This window comes from Henningerozyma blattae, chromosome 3 (assembly GCF_000315915.1).
Source record: "Henningerozyma blattae CBS 6284 chromosome 3, complete genome".
Classification (NCBI taxonomy): Eukaryota; Fungi; Ascomycota; class Saccharomycetes; order Saccharomycetales; family Saccharomycetaceae; genus Henningerozyma; species Henningerozyma blattae.
Window position 1 is genome coordinate 1,523,339 of NC_020187.1, and position 16,815 is coordinate 1,540,153.

The 16,815-nt window shown below is 36.7% G+C and overlaps 8 protein-coding genes and 1 non-coding gene across 9 annotated transcripts; 5 read left to right on the forward strand and 4 right to left on the reverse strand.

Moving 5' to 3' along the window:
• Nucleotides 1–217: 217 nt before the first annotated feature.
• Nucleotides 218–1,774, forward strand: TBLA0C06300 (putative asparagine synthase; the record flags this gene model as incomplete). Its single annotated transcript, XM_004179896.1, has 1 exon — nt 218–1,774. The coding sequence occupies one exon, from the start codon at nt 218–220 to the stop codon at nt 1,772–1,774; it is 1,557 nt and encodes a 518-aa protein (XP_004179944.1).
• Nucleotides 1,775–1,807: 33 nt separating this feature from the next.
• Nucleotides 1,808–2,527, reverse strand: RAD10 (DNA repair protein RAD10; the record flags this gene model as incomplete). Its single annotated transcript, XM_004179897.1, has 1 exon — nt 1,808–2,527. The coding sequence occupies one exon, from the start codon at nt 2,525–2,527 to the stop codon at nt 1,808–1,810; it is 720 nt and encodes a 239-aa protein (XP_004179945.1).
• A 299-nt stretch (nt 2,528–2,826) lies between these two features.
• On the forward strand, nt 2,827–3,407 carry GIM5 (Gim5p; the record flags this gene model as incomplete). Its single annotated transcript, XM_004179898.1, has 2 exons — nt 2,827–2,842; nt 2,959–3,407. 2 exons carry the CDS (start codon nt 2,827–2,829, stop codon nt 3,405–3,407), a joined length of 465 nt encoding a protein of 154 aa, XP_004179946.1.
• A 391-nt stretch (nt 3,408–3,798) lies between these two features.
• Nucleotides 3,799–6,570, forward strand: UTP14 (Utp14p; the record flags this gene model as incomplete). The annotated part of the gene is made up of 1 exon (XM_004179899.1): nt 3,799–6,570. The coding sequence occupies one exon, from the start codon at nt 3,799–3,801 to the stop codon at nt 6,568–6,570; it is 2,772 nt and encodes a 923-aa protein (XP_004179947.1).
• A 254-nt stretch (nt 6,571–6,824) lies between these two features.
• On the reverse strand, nt 6,825–7,595 carry PRE8 (proteasome core particle subunit alpha 2; the record flags this gene model as incomplete). The annotated part of the gene is made up of 1 exon (XM_004179900.1): nt 6,825–7,595. The coding sequence occupies one exon, from the start codon at nt 7,593–7,595 to the stop codon at nt 6,825–6,827; it is 771 nt and encodes a 256-aa protein (XP_004179948.1).
• A 632-nt stretch (nt 7,596–8,227) lies between these two features.
• On the reverse strand, nt 8,228–11,047 carry RPM2 (ribonuclease P; the record flags this gene model as incomplete). The annotated part of the gene is made up of 1 exon (XM_004179901.1): nt 8,228–11,047. One exon carries the CDS (start codon nt 11,045–11,047, stop codon nt 8,228–8,230), a length of 2,820 nt encoding a protein of 939 aa, XP_004179949.1.
• Nucleotides 11,048–12,142: 1,095 nt separating this feature from the next.
• On the reverse strand, nt 12,143–12,255 carry TBLA0Ctrna15L. The gene is made up of 2 exons: nt 12,217–12,255; nt 12,143–12,187 (listed from the first exon to the last, which is right to left on the reverse strand). It is a non-coding gene; the product is annotated as a tRNA-Leu (tRNA).
• A 1,824-nt stretch (nt 12,256–14,079) lies between these two features.
• Nucleotides 14,080–14,718, forward strand: TBLA0C06360 (uncharacterized protein; the record flags this gene model as incomplete). Its single annotated transcript, XM_004179902.1, has 1 exon — nt 14,080–14,718. The coding sequence occupies one exon, from the start codon at nt 14,080–14,082 to the stop codon at nt 14,716–14,718; it is 639 nt and encodes a 212-aa protein (XP_004179950.1).
• A 758-nt stretch (nt 14,719–15,476) lies between these two features.
• TBLA0C06370 (uncharacterized protein) lies at nt 15,477–16,019 on the forward strand (the record flags this gene model as incomplete). The annotated part of the gene is made up of 1 exon (XM_004179903.1): nt 15,477–16,019. The coding sequence occupies one exon, from the start codon at nt 15,477–15,479 to the stop codon at nt 16,017–16,019; it is 543 nt and encodes a 180-aa protein (XP_004179951.1).
• Nucleotides 16,020–16,815: the final 796 nt, after the last annotated feature.

Consider the following 16,815-nt stretch of genomic DNA (forward strand, 5'->3'; position numbering starts at 1 on the left):
CGTAAAAAGGATTTGCATTAATTTAATTGTCGTTTGATATCTAAAATATATGTTTAACCAAAATGTACAATTTAATGTTGATTACATTTTCCGTTTTGGAAAAAATAGTAATGAAAAAAAAAAAATTGCGGTATTCGTTAAAATCGATGAGTGTGAAAAAGAAAAAAAGAAATAATAATTTTAGGTACCCAAATAAATAACAAAGTATAACTAACGAATGTGTGGTATATTGCTAAATATTTCCCCTAATGACAACCTTAAGTTCTTTCAAAATGAATATAAAGAGTTCAAGGAAAATTGCCCAGACGCGTTGTTAAATTCAAATAATGATTATACGTTTAGCAATTTAATGAAATTAATCTCCGCTAGAGGCCCCAATTTTGCATCTCTTCGTACTTTAAAAGATCATAGAATATCTTTGTTTTCTTCTGTATTATCTTTGAGAGAACCGTTTTGTAAGCAAAGTGTTCTAGTAGAAGATAGATATGTTTTACAATTTAATGGAGAATTATATAATGATGAAATCATTCACAATGATACTCAGTTTATTGTAAAATTACTTTTAAATACAGAGCAAAATAGTAAGGGTATTATAAGTGTTATAAAAAATTTAGATGGTGAGTTTGCTTTTTCTATATATGATCTAAAGAATAAAAGATTATATTTTGGTAGAGACCCGATTGGAAAGAGAAGTCTATGTTATTATCTAACAGATGCAAATGAGTTATATGTTTCAAGTGTTAGTGGATCCATTAAAGGTTTTAAAAATTGTGACGCAGGTGTAATCTACGAATACGATGCAACTAATAAAAACTCACCCCTTACTATATTTAATAATATATTCGAAGATTTTACTATCAATGATAAGTCTGATTTAGAATTTAAATCATTACAGAAGCATATCGAGGAATTATATAAAGTTCTATACAATGCAGTTCGTAAAAGAGTATTATCTATCCATCCTACACATATTGAAAATTCTCCAATCGCTGTTCTATTTTCTGGTGGTTTAGACTGCTCAGTAATTGTTGCGTTAATATGTGAAGTAATACGAAATGAAAAAAAGAAAGCTATAATAGAATTGCTGAATGTTGGCTTTGAAAATCCTAGAACAGGATTAATGCCAAAGGATACGCCTGACAGAAAATTGGCTATTTCCAGCTCATATATTTTACAGAAATTATATCCCAATGTTCCTATTAAACTTATTGAAGTGGATGTTCCATATGATGAATATTTAGAGAAAAGACCAATCGTAATTGATTTAATGTATCCAAAAGAAACTGAGATGGATTTGTCAATTGCTATTGCATTTTATTTTGCATCTAGAGGTAAAGGTTATATACAAACTGGATCTGATAAAAGAATCGAATATCGAAGGAAAGGTATTGTTTTATTCAGTGGTCTAGGAGCAGATGAATTATATGGTGGCTATCATAAGTTTGTAAATAAAACCCCACGAGAGCTAGTTGAAGAACTAACTAGACAGATAAACAATATTCATGACCGTAATTTAAATCGTGATGATAAAGTTATTGCAAATAATGGTGTTGAAGTCCGTTATCCATTTTTGGATGAGCATGTTATTAAATATTCCACACATGACATTCCGATAAATTATAAAATTAATAAACTAATATTAAGGAAATTATCATTAGAGATGTTGCATTTAGACGGAATAAGTGAAGAGCCCAAAAGAGCAATTCAATTTGGCTCAAAAAGTGCTAAAATGACTAAAGATGGTAATAAAAACGGTACTGATAAAATAAAATAAAATTATTCAGTAACATAACCTTAGGATTGAAAATTAATCATTCAAATATTCAATGTATTTGGCAGCCTGTTCGAAATTAAAGGCTAGTAATAAAGTAAATCCATTAAACATGCATATTTTTGTTAAATCTTTAACAGTATCCTCTGAATTAGAATCATCAACGACAAATATCAATATATTATTATCACTATTATTGCTTGAACTCGTAAATGGCTTCATTCTTCTTGTTATGTAATCATTGTATAATTTGTGATAACTTAATGTCAAAAATAAAACAGATCTCCCATGAAGAAAATAATCATAATATATTTTTGTTCCAGCAGGGGGTTTATAATATCTCCAATTAGTATTTTTTAAATGATTCAATAGTGGATTTTCACGTTGTGTAGAGTTTACTAATACAGTTTTTGTCAAGTTACTTCTATTAATCGGGGTATAATTATTGTTAGAGCTTTTAGAAGCTGAATTTTCCAAGTTATTATTCTTAAGGTCATTAGAGTGATTATGACTATTAGATATGGCACTTACCAAATGTGGTTGGGAATTCCTTTCTTTAATATCATGATTAGTACTGTTATTTCTATAAGTATTGTTCTGTAGACTTCCTGTTGCATCTATTTTGGTAGATTGGTTAGTCTCTATAGGTGTTGGCTGAGATACTTTTTCTGTATCATTATCATCTCCATGAGATTCTCGTAGCCTTTTGACCCCGGCTAAAATTGATTGAAAAGATGTAGGATCAGTATTATTCATTTATTTAGTTGCCTGTCGTTTTTTTTTGTAATAATAATAAGTAAAAAGTGTCAGATTATATGAAGTGGTATTAAGTCAAAATAAATAATTTAATAATTTACTATAATTCTCGTAAATCTCAATAGCTGGGTTTGAATAGATATTTTCAGTAGAATTCTTAAATGATTCATTACCGCGAACCAATGAAAAAAAAAACGATTTTAAGTATGATGATGCATATATAAGAAAAAAAAATTTATTTAATAAATTCTTCTTTTAAGAATAAGAAACACAATTATCCTATCATCATAGTCAAGAATATGTCATCTACAAAGAGTATGTTATCTAAACATCTTATTTTCTACAGTTGAGCCTATTTTACTAACAAAAGAATAACTAATAGTCCACTGTTGTATTAACATAACGTGGCAGACCTTAACCTAATTTTGTAGTTGATTTGAGTACATTAGGTCCAGAACAACTAGTTGCTGTCAAGAGACAATTTGATCAAGAGTTAGATCATTTCAACCAGTCTTTACAGGCTTTAAATATTGCTTCAAATAAATTCACAGAGTGTATTGAAGATATAAAGCAAGTTTCTAAAAAAGAAAACGATGGCCAGCAAATATTAATACCTGCCTCATCTTCTTTGTATATACCTGGTAAAATTGTAAATAACCAAAGTTTTATGGTAGATGTTGGTACAGGTTATTATATCGAAAAAAATAGAGAAGAAGCTATTACTTTCTATCAAGCCAAAGTTGATAAGTTAAAGAAAGAGAGTATTCAATTGCAAGATATAATTAAAGAAAAGGCACAAGTAGTTCTTATGTTAGAACAACGTCTAAGACAACTGGCTCTGCAACGTCGTGAAGAGGCTAAGACTGAAACTGCTAAATAAATTTCTGCATAATAGGAGTTTCCTCATTTTCTAGAGGAACTAATTATATAGATAATTATGTGATAAGCTCAAATAAACTGTAATTATATTTGTATACTTTGAAGATGGCCTTCCATAAACACCAAGTATTAACATTATTGTTAGTATGTACTTAATGGTTAAGAATATGTATAATTATATATATTTTACTTTTTTTTATTTTTTTTTTTTTTTTTGTTCAATTTCGGAATTCTACCTTTTCAGGATTTTTTCATGAAAAATTTACAGGCGATGAGGATGAGATGCATTATTTATGCTACTTATAAAACTTTAATTATACATTATTATAACTGTAGTGATCTATTAAAAATAGCACTAAAGAAATACTCCATAACTGGAAATAAGTGATAGAATGGCTAAAACTAAAAGAAAGGGTAACTCGAGAAAGAAATCTGCCAAGAGAGTATTAAATGCCTTAGAAATTGCTGAAAAAGAGCTTAATGGCTTTAACAGCTCAAGTGATGAAGAGAGCTATAACAAATCAGGTAGCGGTCGTCGTAAGAATGTTGTTAATCTATTAAAACGTGTTCAACGTGGTGAAAGTAGGGATGACGATGATGATGTAAGTGATGATAGTTTTGTTGACGAAGAATTAGATTCTGATGATGCCTTAGGTTCCGATGATGACTATGATGTATTGAATTCAAAATTTTCTCAAACTATACGTGACATGACAAAGAAATCTGGTAAAGAGTATGTTCCAGATTATATTGATGAAGAGGAAGGTTACACCTCCATTGATGAAGATGATTTAATGCCTCTATCAGCTGTTTGGGATATGGAAGATAAAACCAAGGATGACGATATTAGTGATAGTGATACTGAACAATCAAAAAATCAACTAAAACTTGATGATAATCTTTCTGAATCTTCCTCAAATGAAGAATCCTCATCTGGCGAAGAATCTGCATCTGACGGAGAATCTACATCTGAATCTGGTGACGAATCTAACTCTGATTACGATCCATTTGATGAAATCTCTGAAGATGAAGAAGACGTTGCGTTAAATACAATTACCAATGATTTAATTAAAGACACAAATCAAAACATTAGTCGTAAACTAGATACATATGGTGGTGGTGAAGAAAGTGAATTTGTTTTACCTACAAAACATGTATCCTCATCAATTGGAAATTCTGGTAAATTAAACTTGGCTGATATGATGAATGCTATTGATGATAAAAAAGCAAGTGCAGAAGCTGCATTTGTTACTAATAACCCACAAACTTCACAAGTAGTCAGTGTGCCATTACCACAACGTATTCAAAAGCGTCATGAAAGAGAAGCAGCTTATGAAATTTCGAAAAAAGAAGTTCATAAATGGAAAGATATCGTTGACCAAAACCGTGACGCAGATCATTTAGACTTCTCTAAACTAAATAATAAAACTAAACAAAAGGAGGCAAGTGTTTTTACAAGAGAATCAAAGCATAATAAAAATGAATTGGAAAGTAAAGTGGATGAACTTCTAGAAAAAAGTAATTTAGCTGAAGATATCGAAAATTCTAAATTTGAAGAATTAAGTGAGGCTAAAATGAGTAGTGAAGACATAATTAAGAGAAGGAATGAAGTTCGTTTAATGAGAGAATTAATGTTCCGTGAAGAAAGAAAGGCAAGAAGAATTAAAAAGATCAAATCAAAAGCTTATCATCGTATTAAGAAAAAGGAATTGCTAAAGAATAAAGCATTTGCAGGTATTGACGAATTTGAAGATGAAGAAGATGCAGAAATTGCAAGAGCCAAAGAAAGAATGACATTAAAACATAGAGCAAATTCTAAATGGGCAAAAGATATGGTTAAACATGGTATGAGTAATGACAAAGAAACAAGAGAAGAAATTGAAGAAATGTTGAGACAAGGAGATAGATTAAAAGATAAAATATTAGGGTATAATGACAATGAAGATCGTGATAATAGAGACATCAATGATCTTGAAGATGAGTACGGTGATGAGGATCAAGAAGCTGCCGATGCAAAGACAAGAAATATTGGTAAAAGTGGTATTATGAATATGCAATTTATGAAGAATGCAGAATCAAGAGAAAGAGAAGAGAATAAAATTGCTATTGACAGATTAAGAAGATTTGAAAATGGTGAAGATGTTGAGCAATTCTTTGGAAATGATGAGGAAAATGGGAAGAACCGTGCTGTTAATGTTGAACTAAATAAAGGTAGGCGTATCTATACACCTGGTAATCTTGATAGTAAAAGAGAAATGGATGAATTAGAGAAAGAAGTTATGGAAGAGGAAAATATAGATAGAGCAAGAACGTTAGAAGGGCGTTTAACTAAAAAAATACAAGGCACAAAAGTAGAGAAGAAACTATTTGAAGAAAATCTAACCAAAACCACTGAGGAGGATGAATCAGATAAAGAAAGTGTAAAAAAAAATGATGGGAATAATACAACAAAACATGATAATAGAGAAGAAAACGATGTTAATCCTTGGTTAGTTGATTCTGATGATGAAGATTCACATATTAAGAGAAGTTCAAAAGTTGAAGTGATTGATAAAAATAGTAGTAAGCTTGTTAAGAGTGGTAATAAGATTGCCAAGGCTATGAATAAGAATCCAATGAAAAGAACTCATGACGATGATGATGAATTACTAGATGTAATGAATAATAAATTAGAACTTAATAGGGATAAAGATTCTACTTCATATATGTTTCAACAACAAGATGTTGTTGCAGAAGCATTTGCTGGTGATGATGTAGTTACTACGTTTGAACAAGAGAAAGCTGAAATTGCTGATGATGACGATGATAAAGAAGAAGATGTAACACTACCTGGTTGGGGTTCTTGGGCAGGTGCAGGTGCTAATCCAAAGAAAAAGAGAAAGTTTACAAAGATTGTAAAAGGTGTTGTTGAAAAAGATAAGAGAAAGGATAAGAATTTAAAGAATGTAATAATAAATGAAAAATTCAATAAGCATAGTGTTAAATATCAATCATCTTCAGTTCCATTCCCATACGAAAATAGAGAACAATACGAAAGATCGCTACGTATGCCTTTAGGTCAAGAATGGACGTCACGTTCTTCTCATCAAAAATTAATAAAACCACGTATTATGGTTAAACCCGGTGAAGTAATTGATCCATTAAAGGCACCATTCAAAGGATAATAATGGTCTACTATTGTGAATAATATTTTTATAAGAATGTCTTTTTTTTTCTAGATTTCTCGTTTACATAAAGAAGATCATTGAAATGTATAATAGTATAAATGAAATGCGACAGAATAATAATATATATATATATATATGTGTGTAAGGTACGAATCCGATGCTTATAAAGTACTAATCTGATGCTTATAAAGTACTAATCCGATGCTCACAAGGCAACTAATCCGATGCTTATAAGGCAGCTAATCCGATGCTCATAAGGCAGCTAATCTATCGTTAATTTCTTGTGGGGTCAATTTTCTGAAACGTGGACCTAATTGACCTTCAACCCCTGTGAAACCCAACATATCATTATTTGGTTCACCAACTACAGCAATTTCTAAAGTATCACCGTTAAATTCTCCCTCTACTGCTTCTCTTAGAGCAAGAAGAGCGATATGTACTGCATCTTCTAGCTCTAGCTCATCATGCCAACGTTTTTCTAGGAAAGTCTTTGCTGCTACAGCACCTCTACCAACAGCAGTAGCTTTCCAAGGGAAATAAGCACCAGAGGGATCGACTTGATATAAGGCAAACCCACTATTACTATCGTTTTCATTAGCATTATCATGACCTGCTACTAATAAAGAGACACCGAACGGCCTTACACCACCTGATTGAGTAGCTTCTTGCATTATAGCAGCTACATCGGCTACCAGTTGTCTTGTTGGTGGATATTCACCATAAACTCTTTTATAATTTGTATGAGCAGCCTTTCTTGCCTTGTCGACTAAAACGCGGCAATCTGGACCCATTCCTGCATAAACGGTTCCTATATTTGGAGTCAATAGGGAAATTTTGTCTAACGATTCTGCTAATGCTAGTGATGAACCACTTTTCTTTTCTGTAGCTAAGACGACACCGTTAGTCGCTTTGATCCCTAAGGCGGTTACACCTTGTTTAACTGCAGTTAAAGCATAGTCAATTTGACCTAATTTACCATTGGGAGAAAATGTTGTTAAGGAGAAGGAATATCTGTCGGCCATGATTAGATACGATAAAGAAACGTTTGTTTTATGGAATTGCAATTAATGCTTGGCCTTGTCTTTTGGGTTATTTTTTTTTTTTTTTGTAATACCTAATAATTTAGTATGCTTTATATGTATGAGATTTTCGATTCGCCACTGAAAAGTGCGATATGAGATTTTAAGGATGGGTCATGTGATGCGAGGTCCTATGATGCGAGGTCCTATGATGCGAGGTCCTATGCCTTTGCATAATTGAACTTCAAAACAAGAGCTACTGGGGATATACAAGAGCAAAAAAAAATATGTAATAGAATAATAATATTAAAACTGCGTTGAATATTGTTCTTTTTTTTTTTTTTTAATATAATGTATAATAATAATTAAAATAAATGAATAAATAAATAAATAAATAGATCATAAATAACGTTCAATAAAAAAAAAAACAGAAAAAAAAAGTGGGGTCATGAAAAATAATGTGAGTGTGTGTGAGTGTATAATAAAAAAAAAAAAAATAACAATAATAATAATAATAATAAATAGGTGATGGGACGGGGGGGGGGGGGGGAGGATTTAGAATATATTAGAGAATAAAAGAATATATTAGAGGTGCCAAAAAAAATAAAAAAAGACACTTTGGCACGTTATAAAAATTATGCAGATAAAATGCAATCCAAGTTGAAATTATCATTTTGTTGGGATGGAGGTGGAGGTGGAGTAGGGGTACGAGTAGGGGTGGGAGAAGCATTTGGAATTTGTTTTGGTTTTGAATTTTTCAAATTATTATATGAGATTAAATCATCCATGATGATGGAAGTGTTTAAAAGTAAAGTTTCGTCGATAATGGGGACGATAGAATTGAATTCTATTAATTTGTTGTATTGTTTTTTCTTGAAAAGAATGTTGTAGATCTTGTTGATGGAAGATTTGAAACGGACTTGTTTTTCAATACTTTTGAAATCATGAGGGAAGTTTATGAGGGGCAATGTAATATTGATGGGTAAGTCCGTTATGATTCTTTGTAAAGAGGTATCGTTTATATCATCGAGTTTGAAGATTGAATTGAAAAAAGTGTTTAGGAATTTTTGAAGACAAAATTTGGAACAATTCATGATGATGAAATTGATTAAATTTTTCAATTCATGAGGATTCCAACAATTCAAATTCATTGTGTCTTCGATGATATTCCAATTCAAGAATTTTTGATTATAAATCAATTCAAGATAAGTATTTGAATCGAAAATATAATTGAATTTTTTCAATTCAATAAATTTTTGGATAGCCATGTTGGGAGAATCATGGATCAAAGAGGAATAATTGAGTGGGTAGGATTTATTCCATTGACCAGGATGGAATTTACAATTGAAATATGAATTGATTTCTGGTGGGAAATCGAGGATTTTAATGGTTTGGATAATATCTTGAGTGATGAAGTTTGCAGGGTTTTCATGTAATTGATAAAGATTGTTGATCAACCGTTTGAAATGGGAGATTGTATCTTGGAAAAGATTCAATCTACTTGGAGTAGTAGTTTGAGGGGAAGCCGAAGATTCGAGAAGTTTTGAAATTACAATGGAATAGATTGATAGAGATTTGATGTAAAAATCCATGGAGGTTAGTGGAGCAGTGAAGAGTAAAGGTAAGAAATTGTAAAGGGGTGAAAGGTTTGAATCGTCGTTGGGAGAAGGTAAATCCAGATTGGTGAGGTAATGTGAGAAACAATCCAATTGGATGAATTGTATGAGTAAATCGGGTTGTGATTTGAATTGGTCGTAGATGGAATTGAAGAGTTTCAAAGATTCGAATTGGTTTTTATTGATTAGAGAGGCATGAATGTTTACAAAGTTCAAGATTTGTTGATGGGTGAATTCATATTTTTGGAAATGTTTGAAAATCAAAGGGTAAGTGAAGGAGACGTTTGTGAATTCCAAGGAGTTTTCGATGGATTCATGGAGTAAGGAGGTGATGAGGGGCAAGTTGTTGTTTAATAATGCATGGTTTAGAATGGAAGTGGTGATCAACTGGGTGATATTCTTGGAGGTCAAGATCGAGGTGGACAATGCCGGGAAATAAGGGTTGCTGTAGAAGGAAGGGGAGTTGAGCAGGGAGGTTGTGAGAGAGGCGATGTTGAAATCTGGGGAAGCGTTTGGGCGCCTTGATAACAAAGGGTAGAGTTTAGTGAGGATGATGTCCCAGACATGGGAGTGGGATTCCAAGGGGATGTTTTTGTTATGTTGGAGGAGGGTGTAGGTGTAATAGATGAGGAAGTTGTGATCGAAAAGGTGAGGAGATTTAGTGTTGAAGGATTCGAAGAGTTGGAAAGAATAGAGTGGGTTGATCTTGGAATATGATAGGATGGTGTTTGGGAGCAGGATGGCGGCTGTCGAGGGGTCCTGTATGGAGTCGTTCAATAGCGAGTCGTTCAGTAGCGAGTTTGCGGTAGCAAACTCGCCAGTTTCGATAAGCGCGGAAAGATAGGTTGCCAAGATTAAACGACGGGTGGACAGGGCAGAAGGGTTAGGGAAAGCCGCGCGGCAATAGTCCAGCAGGAACTTCTTGTTATTATTCAACCTTGCCAATGTGAGTAAAGTCAAATGGATCTGGGATTGTAATGCAGTTTGAATGTCAGGGTTGAATTGGGATATATGGGACTGTAGAGTGGTGCAATCGATATAGCCGGGATACAAGATGGTGTTTACTAGGAAGTATTGTAAAAGTTCTTGAGACAAGTTGTTGTTATGGTTTGGAAGGATCTCGGAGAGTAGATTCAACGCGATCTTGTAGAAATCAGTTCCGTTTAAGTTGTTTGCATGGCATGCTACGATGGAACATTTGAAGAGAGCTATTAAGAGAATGTTCAAGATGGAATCATTGGGGGCGATTTTATTTTTGATGATGATGTCTTGATAGCAGTTTAATAGTTGAAAGACTTTATAGTTGATGTCGTTGAGATCTAGATCGCGATGGAGAATGGAAAGGAGGATCTTGGAGTAGATTTGCAGGGGAGGGACGATGTTGTTGCGTTTTAGGGACTGGTATAGGGCGTTTACTTTGTTGTAGTCTCTGGATTGGAAGCAGGCGTTGATCTGGGCGATGTGGGTTCGTAGGAAGGAATCGGAGTCGAAGCCTTGGTCGGAGTTTGCTGCGGCGGCGGAGATAGCGGTGGCGGAGATAGCGGTGGCGGCGTTTGCGGCGGCGGCGTTTGCGGCGGCGTTTTTCGCACTGGCACTCGCATCGGCCTTAACCGCGGGCGCACGTGGCTTCGACAGCCCCGAGATCGGCGCGGCCAGAACCCTAGGGCTCGCGCGGGGAGCCGCACGTGACGCCGAGGCGGGCGCACGTGACACGGCGGTGGTGTGGTGGTGTGGCGCAGTGGTGTGGCGCACGACCGCACGTGCCGCGCGGGGCGCGGCACGTGCAGTCTTGGCCGAGGCAGACGCGACAGAACAGGGCGAAAGCGGGTGGAGCGGCATCGCTTGGCAGAGGAGGATGGGAAAGTGCAACGAGCAACGAGCAACGAGCAACGAGCAACGAGCAAAGAGCAAAGAGCAAAGAGCAAAGGACAAACTGCTAAGGGAGCAGGGCAGGCGGCACAGGCGGACGGCGGGCGAGTGCAGCGGCGTGGTGTTATATATTGGGGGGAAACTGGCCAGCAGCCAAGAGCAGCGCCAGCCAACGCGCCAAAAGCAGACGAGTCACAAGCGTGGGGCGGCGTGGCCAAACCGCGGATCTAAGCGGGTGTGGGCGTGTGGGAAAATAACAGCGCACAGCTAAGGCCCCCCAGACGCGCGCGTGCAAAGGCGCAAGGCCGAGACCGGGTTACCCGAAGCGGGGCGTGCGGCGGCGTGCGACGGCGTGCGACGGCGTGTTTCCGGATCGGGCCGGGCCGGGGCGGCTTGTAGGCAGGCGGGAGCGCAGGCGGAAGTGCAGGCGGGAAACGGAAGCGGAAGCGGAAACGGAAGCGGGAGCGGGAGCGGGAGCGGGAGCGGGAGCGGATGCAAGACACAAGCGGCCGAAGAAGAAACGGCTGACTCGGGCTGTGCACAGAGGACGCGCGGGCCAACGTCACGCGGCACGACGCGTGCGAGTGGCGTGATCGCGTGACTGGGCGAGCGGCGAGCGGCGAGTGGCGTGCGGCGCTACCAGTCTGCGGAGGGGCAAGGGATTGGCGGTTGGCGATCCCTGTTTTGGCTTGGTTTGGGCTTGGTAGCCTTGTAGTATTGGCGGGGCAAACAAGAAACGAGGGAGCAGAATCGGAATCACGCTACGCCCATGACGTAATGGCGCATCCGGTGGGCCATTGGCTGCCACGTGATTTGGATGCAGGGTCAACAGGGACCCTTATTGCCTGTTTTGCCCTGGTATCGTTTGCCATTCGGTGTTCCCTTGGAAACACAATCTGCCCGATTGGCACAAACCAAGTGGTTCCGCGGAACCACAAGCGACGTTCCGCGGATCTTCGCACCGAAGGAGGAGTTACAATTGGCATATTCGCAAGACCTTGGGCAACATGCTTATCGTGCGCTGTCGTCACGTGATTTTAATTTTCGCGGGAAAAAGAAAAATTGTGGTTGCTAAGAGATTCGAACTCTTGCATCTTACGATACCTGAGGGTTCCACTCTTTCTGAGTGTTAAGCTAACGCTTGAATCAGGCGCCTTAGACCGCTCGGCCAAACAACCATTGTATTTGTTGGTTCTGTTGTAAACCAACTTAGGAGTACTATACACTAAAATAGTAACTACCAAAACTTAACTTAACAATCTTATTAACTTAACACCAGTTAATACTTCGAACTTACGAATATAATTGTTGTTCTTTTTTAAACTAAATAGCTATGTGAAAGAACTATAAATTTATGTCCTAAGTCTGGAAAAGCTGGCCTTTAAATACTTTTCAAAGGTCAACGCCAGCTTTCCCATTTTACTTTAATTGGACTGTTTATAAGCTTACTTACAAGGGTAGGAGTGCACAGTTTGAGTAATGCTGGCTAACTAGTAGAGATTATGCATCGAACAGATATTCACAGGTATGCAACTAGCAGTTGCTCAGTGTTGTGTACAATTTCTAGTTAGCAACTTGTAGATGAGTATAAAGTCGATCAAGTTGCATAGTTTTTTTGCAATCCCTCGAAGTGCAGTTTGTCGTAAAACGTGTTACGAACGATTATGAACGTATCTGTCATTTGGCTGCTAATTTATATGGTCCGGCCTTAGACTGGTTCATGACCTTCTCTGGCAATCACGATGTGTCCTCGTTAACGCAAAAAGACAAGATCGAAGCCTACGTTTCAACCTTTGAACGTTACCGCAAACTCCTACCACCACATTCCTTGAGTGATGATGTTTTAATCAATCTTTTTCATTAAAGGGTTAAAACTCGCAAAGACTTACGTTTAAGAACCGTTATCCTCGTTTTACGAAGCAACCCAGTTGGCTATTCGTGCAGAACACTGCTCTTACTCCCCTGCTATCTCTCCATTATTAGATGATAATTCCACCCCTATTGTCGATGCCGATGGTGATGTCATTATGGCTATTTCCTCTACTCCTCGCCGTGTTTCGTCTCATTCCAGATACAACAACACATCTTATCATCCTCGTAGCTCATTTGTAAGTGCTTCCCTAGTTGCTAAACACCACTGGCCCACCTATTCGGTAACCCCATTTAAATGGAAAGGTGCTGTTCCAGGATCTGCTCAATCAACCCTAGCTACTACATGCAGTATCCAAGTCCAAGATCAGTTACTCAAGGTTGCTGCGTATGTGGCACCCGAACGTGTCATGATCGGTTAGCCTATTATGAAAGACCTCTTAGATTTAGTATGTCCCTCTGAATCCTTATCCATAGCTGTTGATTGTCTACACAAAGGCACTATTCCTGATTATTATGGTTCAGAACTTGCCGAAGTATTTGTGCTTACCCTAGATTCTACCCTCGCCTCTGATTCGTTTACGCTGTTACCTGCTGATATCCGCCAAGATTTTGCTACTACTGTAACTGATACTCTTCCTCCTAATGCTGGTATTAAGTCATACTCACATGGTATTATCTTAAAGGAGGGAGTACGACCACCTCGTTTACCTCCGTACCCGTTTAACACCGAAATTAGAGAAAGAATGCCGCCAAATTGTTGAAGATTTGTTAAAAAATCAGTTTATCAGTGAGAGTAAATCTCCATACTCATCACCTGTACTATTAGTTAAGAAAAAAGATGGTAGTTTTATGATGGTTGTCGATTTCAGAGAGTTAAACAAAGTTACAGTTAAGGATCCCTTTCCATTACCTCGGAATAGACGATTTGTTAAGTTAACTTGGCGATTGTGCTCATTTTACCACTCTGGATCTACATTCATCAGATTCCACTAGATCCGGATAGTGAAGAAATGACCGGCTTTACTACCCCTTTTTGGCCACTATTAATACAAAGTAATGCCGTTTGGCTTATGTAAACGCCCCAGCTACCTTTTCTAGATACATGCAATGGTTAATAGGCAATATTCCTAATGTTTTGTTTTGTTTACTTAGATGATATCCTAATTTCCTCGAAAGATAAGAAATCTCATCTTCAAGATATCCGCAAAGTGTTACAAATCTTGAAGAAGGAAAATTTGGTATGCAAAAAGAAGAAATGTCATTTCTTACAAGAGTCTGTAGAATTCCTAGGATTCAGATTGGGTAAAAACGGTATTATGGTACAACAAGAAAAAATTCGAGCAGTTAAAGAGATGCCCACGCCAAACACAATTAAATCAGCTCAATCCTTTCTGGGAATGGTAAACTATTATAGGAATTTTATTCCCCAGTGCTCATTGTTGTCCAAACCTATTATTGAATTTATTTCTAAAAAATGTGATTGGTCCAAGAAACAAGATCAAGCGGTTATTACTCTAAAACAAAAATTATGCTCAGCACCCGTACTAGTCTCATTTATTCCTGGTGACGAATACCGTCTCTCTACAGATGCTAGCACTATCGCTCTTGGTGGGGGTACTAGAACGTTTGGGACAACTTGTTGGTGTAATTGGTTATTTTTCAAAAACTACTCAAGCACATTATCCGGTTGGAGAAATAGAATTGTTGTATATCATTCAAAACTTACAACACTTCAAATACTATCTACATGGACACCCACTTCATCTTAAGAACTGATCATATATCCTTATTGGCATACAGAAATAAGAAAGAACCCTCTGCAAGAATTTCACGATGGTTAGACTTCTTAACTGAGTTTGATTTCACCTTAGAATACATTAAAGGATCACTTAATCATGTCGCAGATGCCTTAAGTAGACCGGCTACGGAAAATGAAATTACCACTAACGAAGTTAGTAAAGTTGCAATAATTGAAGAAATTGAAGATCCAACTTTGGTATTTCCAATAAACAGTATAGTGAGAATCACCCCAGTTGATTGGTATGAAGATTGGATCCAAGACCCCTGGTCCGCTGCAGTTTTGGTACATTTAGGTTTGGTTCAAGATGTCAAGATTAATCCCACTGATAAGTCGTTGTTTGATAAGTATGTTAAGAAACTCAAGCTGTCCAAAAAGCTATGGCTCGATAAAAGTTTGATGACCAAATATTATATTATGATGATAGAGTCTGTGTACCCTGTTCCAGACGTACCGAACTACTAAACATTTATCACGATAACATATTGCATGGTGGTCATTTTGGTGAAGTTACTACGATTAATAAAATATGCCCTAATTACTATTGGCCTTCAATGACGGTAGATATTCGTACTTATATCAAAGGATGTTTACAATGCCAAATTATGAAAAAATTTAGACCTAAGAAAGATGGACAACTGGAACCATTACATATTCCACAAGGACGTTGGGTAGAATTGTCAATTGATTTTTGTTACCGGACTTCCAACTACTCGATCTCAGAATGACATGATCATGGTTGTAGTTGATAGGTTTTCTAAAAGAGCCCATTTCATCGCCGCTCAAATATCCTTAGGATCGGTCGGTACGTTAGACTTATTTTATCGGTTTATTTTTGCTTATCATGGTTTTCCAAGAACGATTGTTTCAGATAGAGATATTAGATTCACCAGCTCGTTTTACAAAGAAGTGACAGAAAGACTAGGCATCAAATTATTACTATCTTCCTCTAATCATCCACAAACAGATGGTCAGACGGAAAGCGTTAACAAAACCTTAGGTCGGTTACTAAGAAGTTACTGTTCACAAGATCAAGATAATTGGGACCATTTTCTTCCTCAGGTTGAATTCGTTTACAATTCGACGTTCCAACGTTCTATTCAAGCTTCACCATTTGAAGTAGATTTAGGTTACATACCCAACGAACCATTACTAGACATTGGTAATGAACTGTCGGCGCGAAATCTATCCGCTGTTGACTTATCAAAAACCATCAAGGCGATTTCTCTAAGAACTACAGATTTCCTCAAGCGATCACAAGAGGATAGTTAAAGATCCAACCCATATTTTTAGGACCATTTACGATTGTAAAAATAGGAAAAATACCGTTGAACTTGATCTACCATCCTCCTTTAAGAAACATAGGGTTATCAATATAAAATGGATAAAAAAGTTTGTATTAGACAAAGATAGGTACCCAAAAAGTCTACCAAGAACCTCGATTGAACGAATACAGCGTGCTCGGGAAATAATTGCAGTTATAGGCTACGATGTGGAAAGCCACGAATGCTACTGCAAGATGAAAGATGTTGATCCCACTCTAACCTGTACATACTCGTTAGAAGAATTTAATAAGTTAACAAGCTCAAAGAAATCATCGTTGTTAAACAATTTCAATACGCTTGTGAATACAAATTAAAGAGGGGAAGATGTTGTAGACGAGATTGACTTTATACTCATCTACAAGTTGCTAACTAGAAATTATACATAACACTGAGCAACTGCTAGTTGTATACCTGTGAATATCGGTTCGATGCATAATCTCTACTAGTTAGCCAGCATTACTTAAACTGGGCACTCCTACCCTTGTAAGTAAGTTTACAAACAGTCCAATTAAAGTAAAATGGGAAAGCTGGCGTTGACCTTTGAAAAGTATTTAAAGGCCAGCTTTTCCAGACTTAAGACATAAATTTATAGTTCTTTTATATAGTTATTTAGTTTAAAAAGAACAACAATTATATTCGTAAGTTCGAAGTATTAACTGGTGTTAAGTTAATAAGATTGTTAAGTTAAGTTTTGGTAATTACTATTTAAGTGTATCATACTCCTAAGTTGGCTTATAACAGAT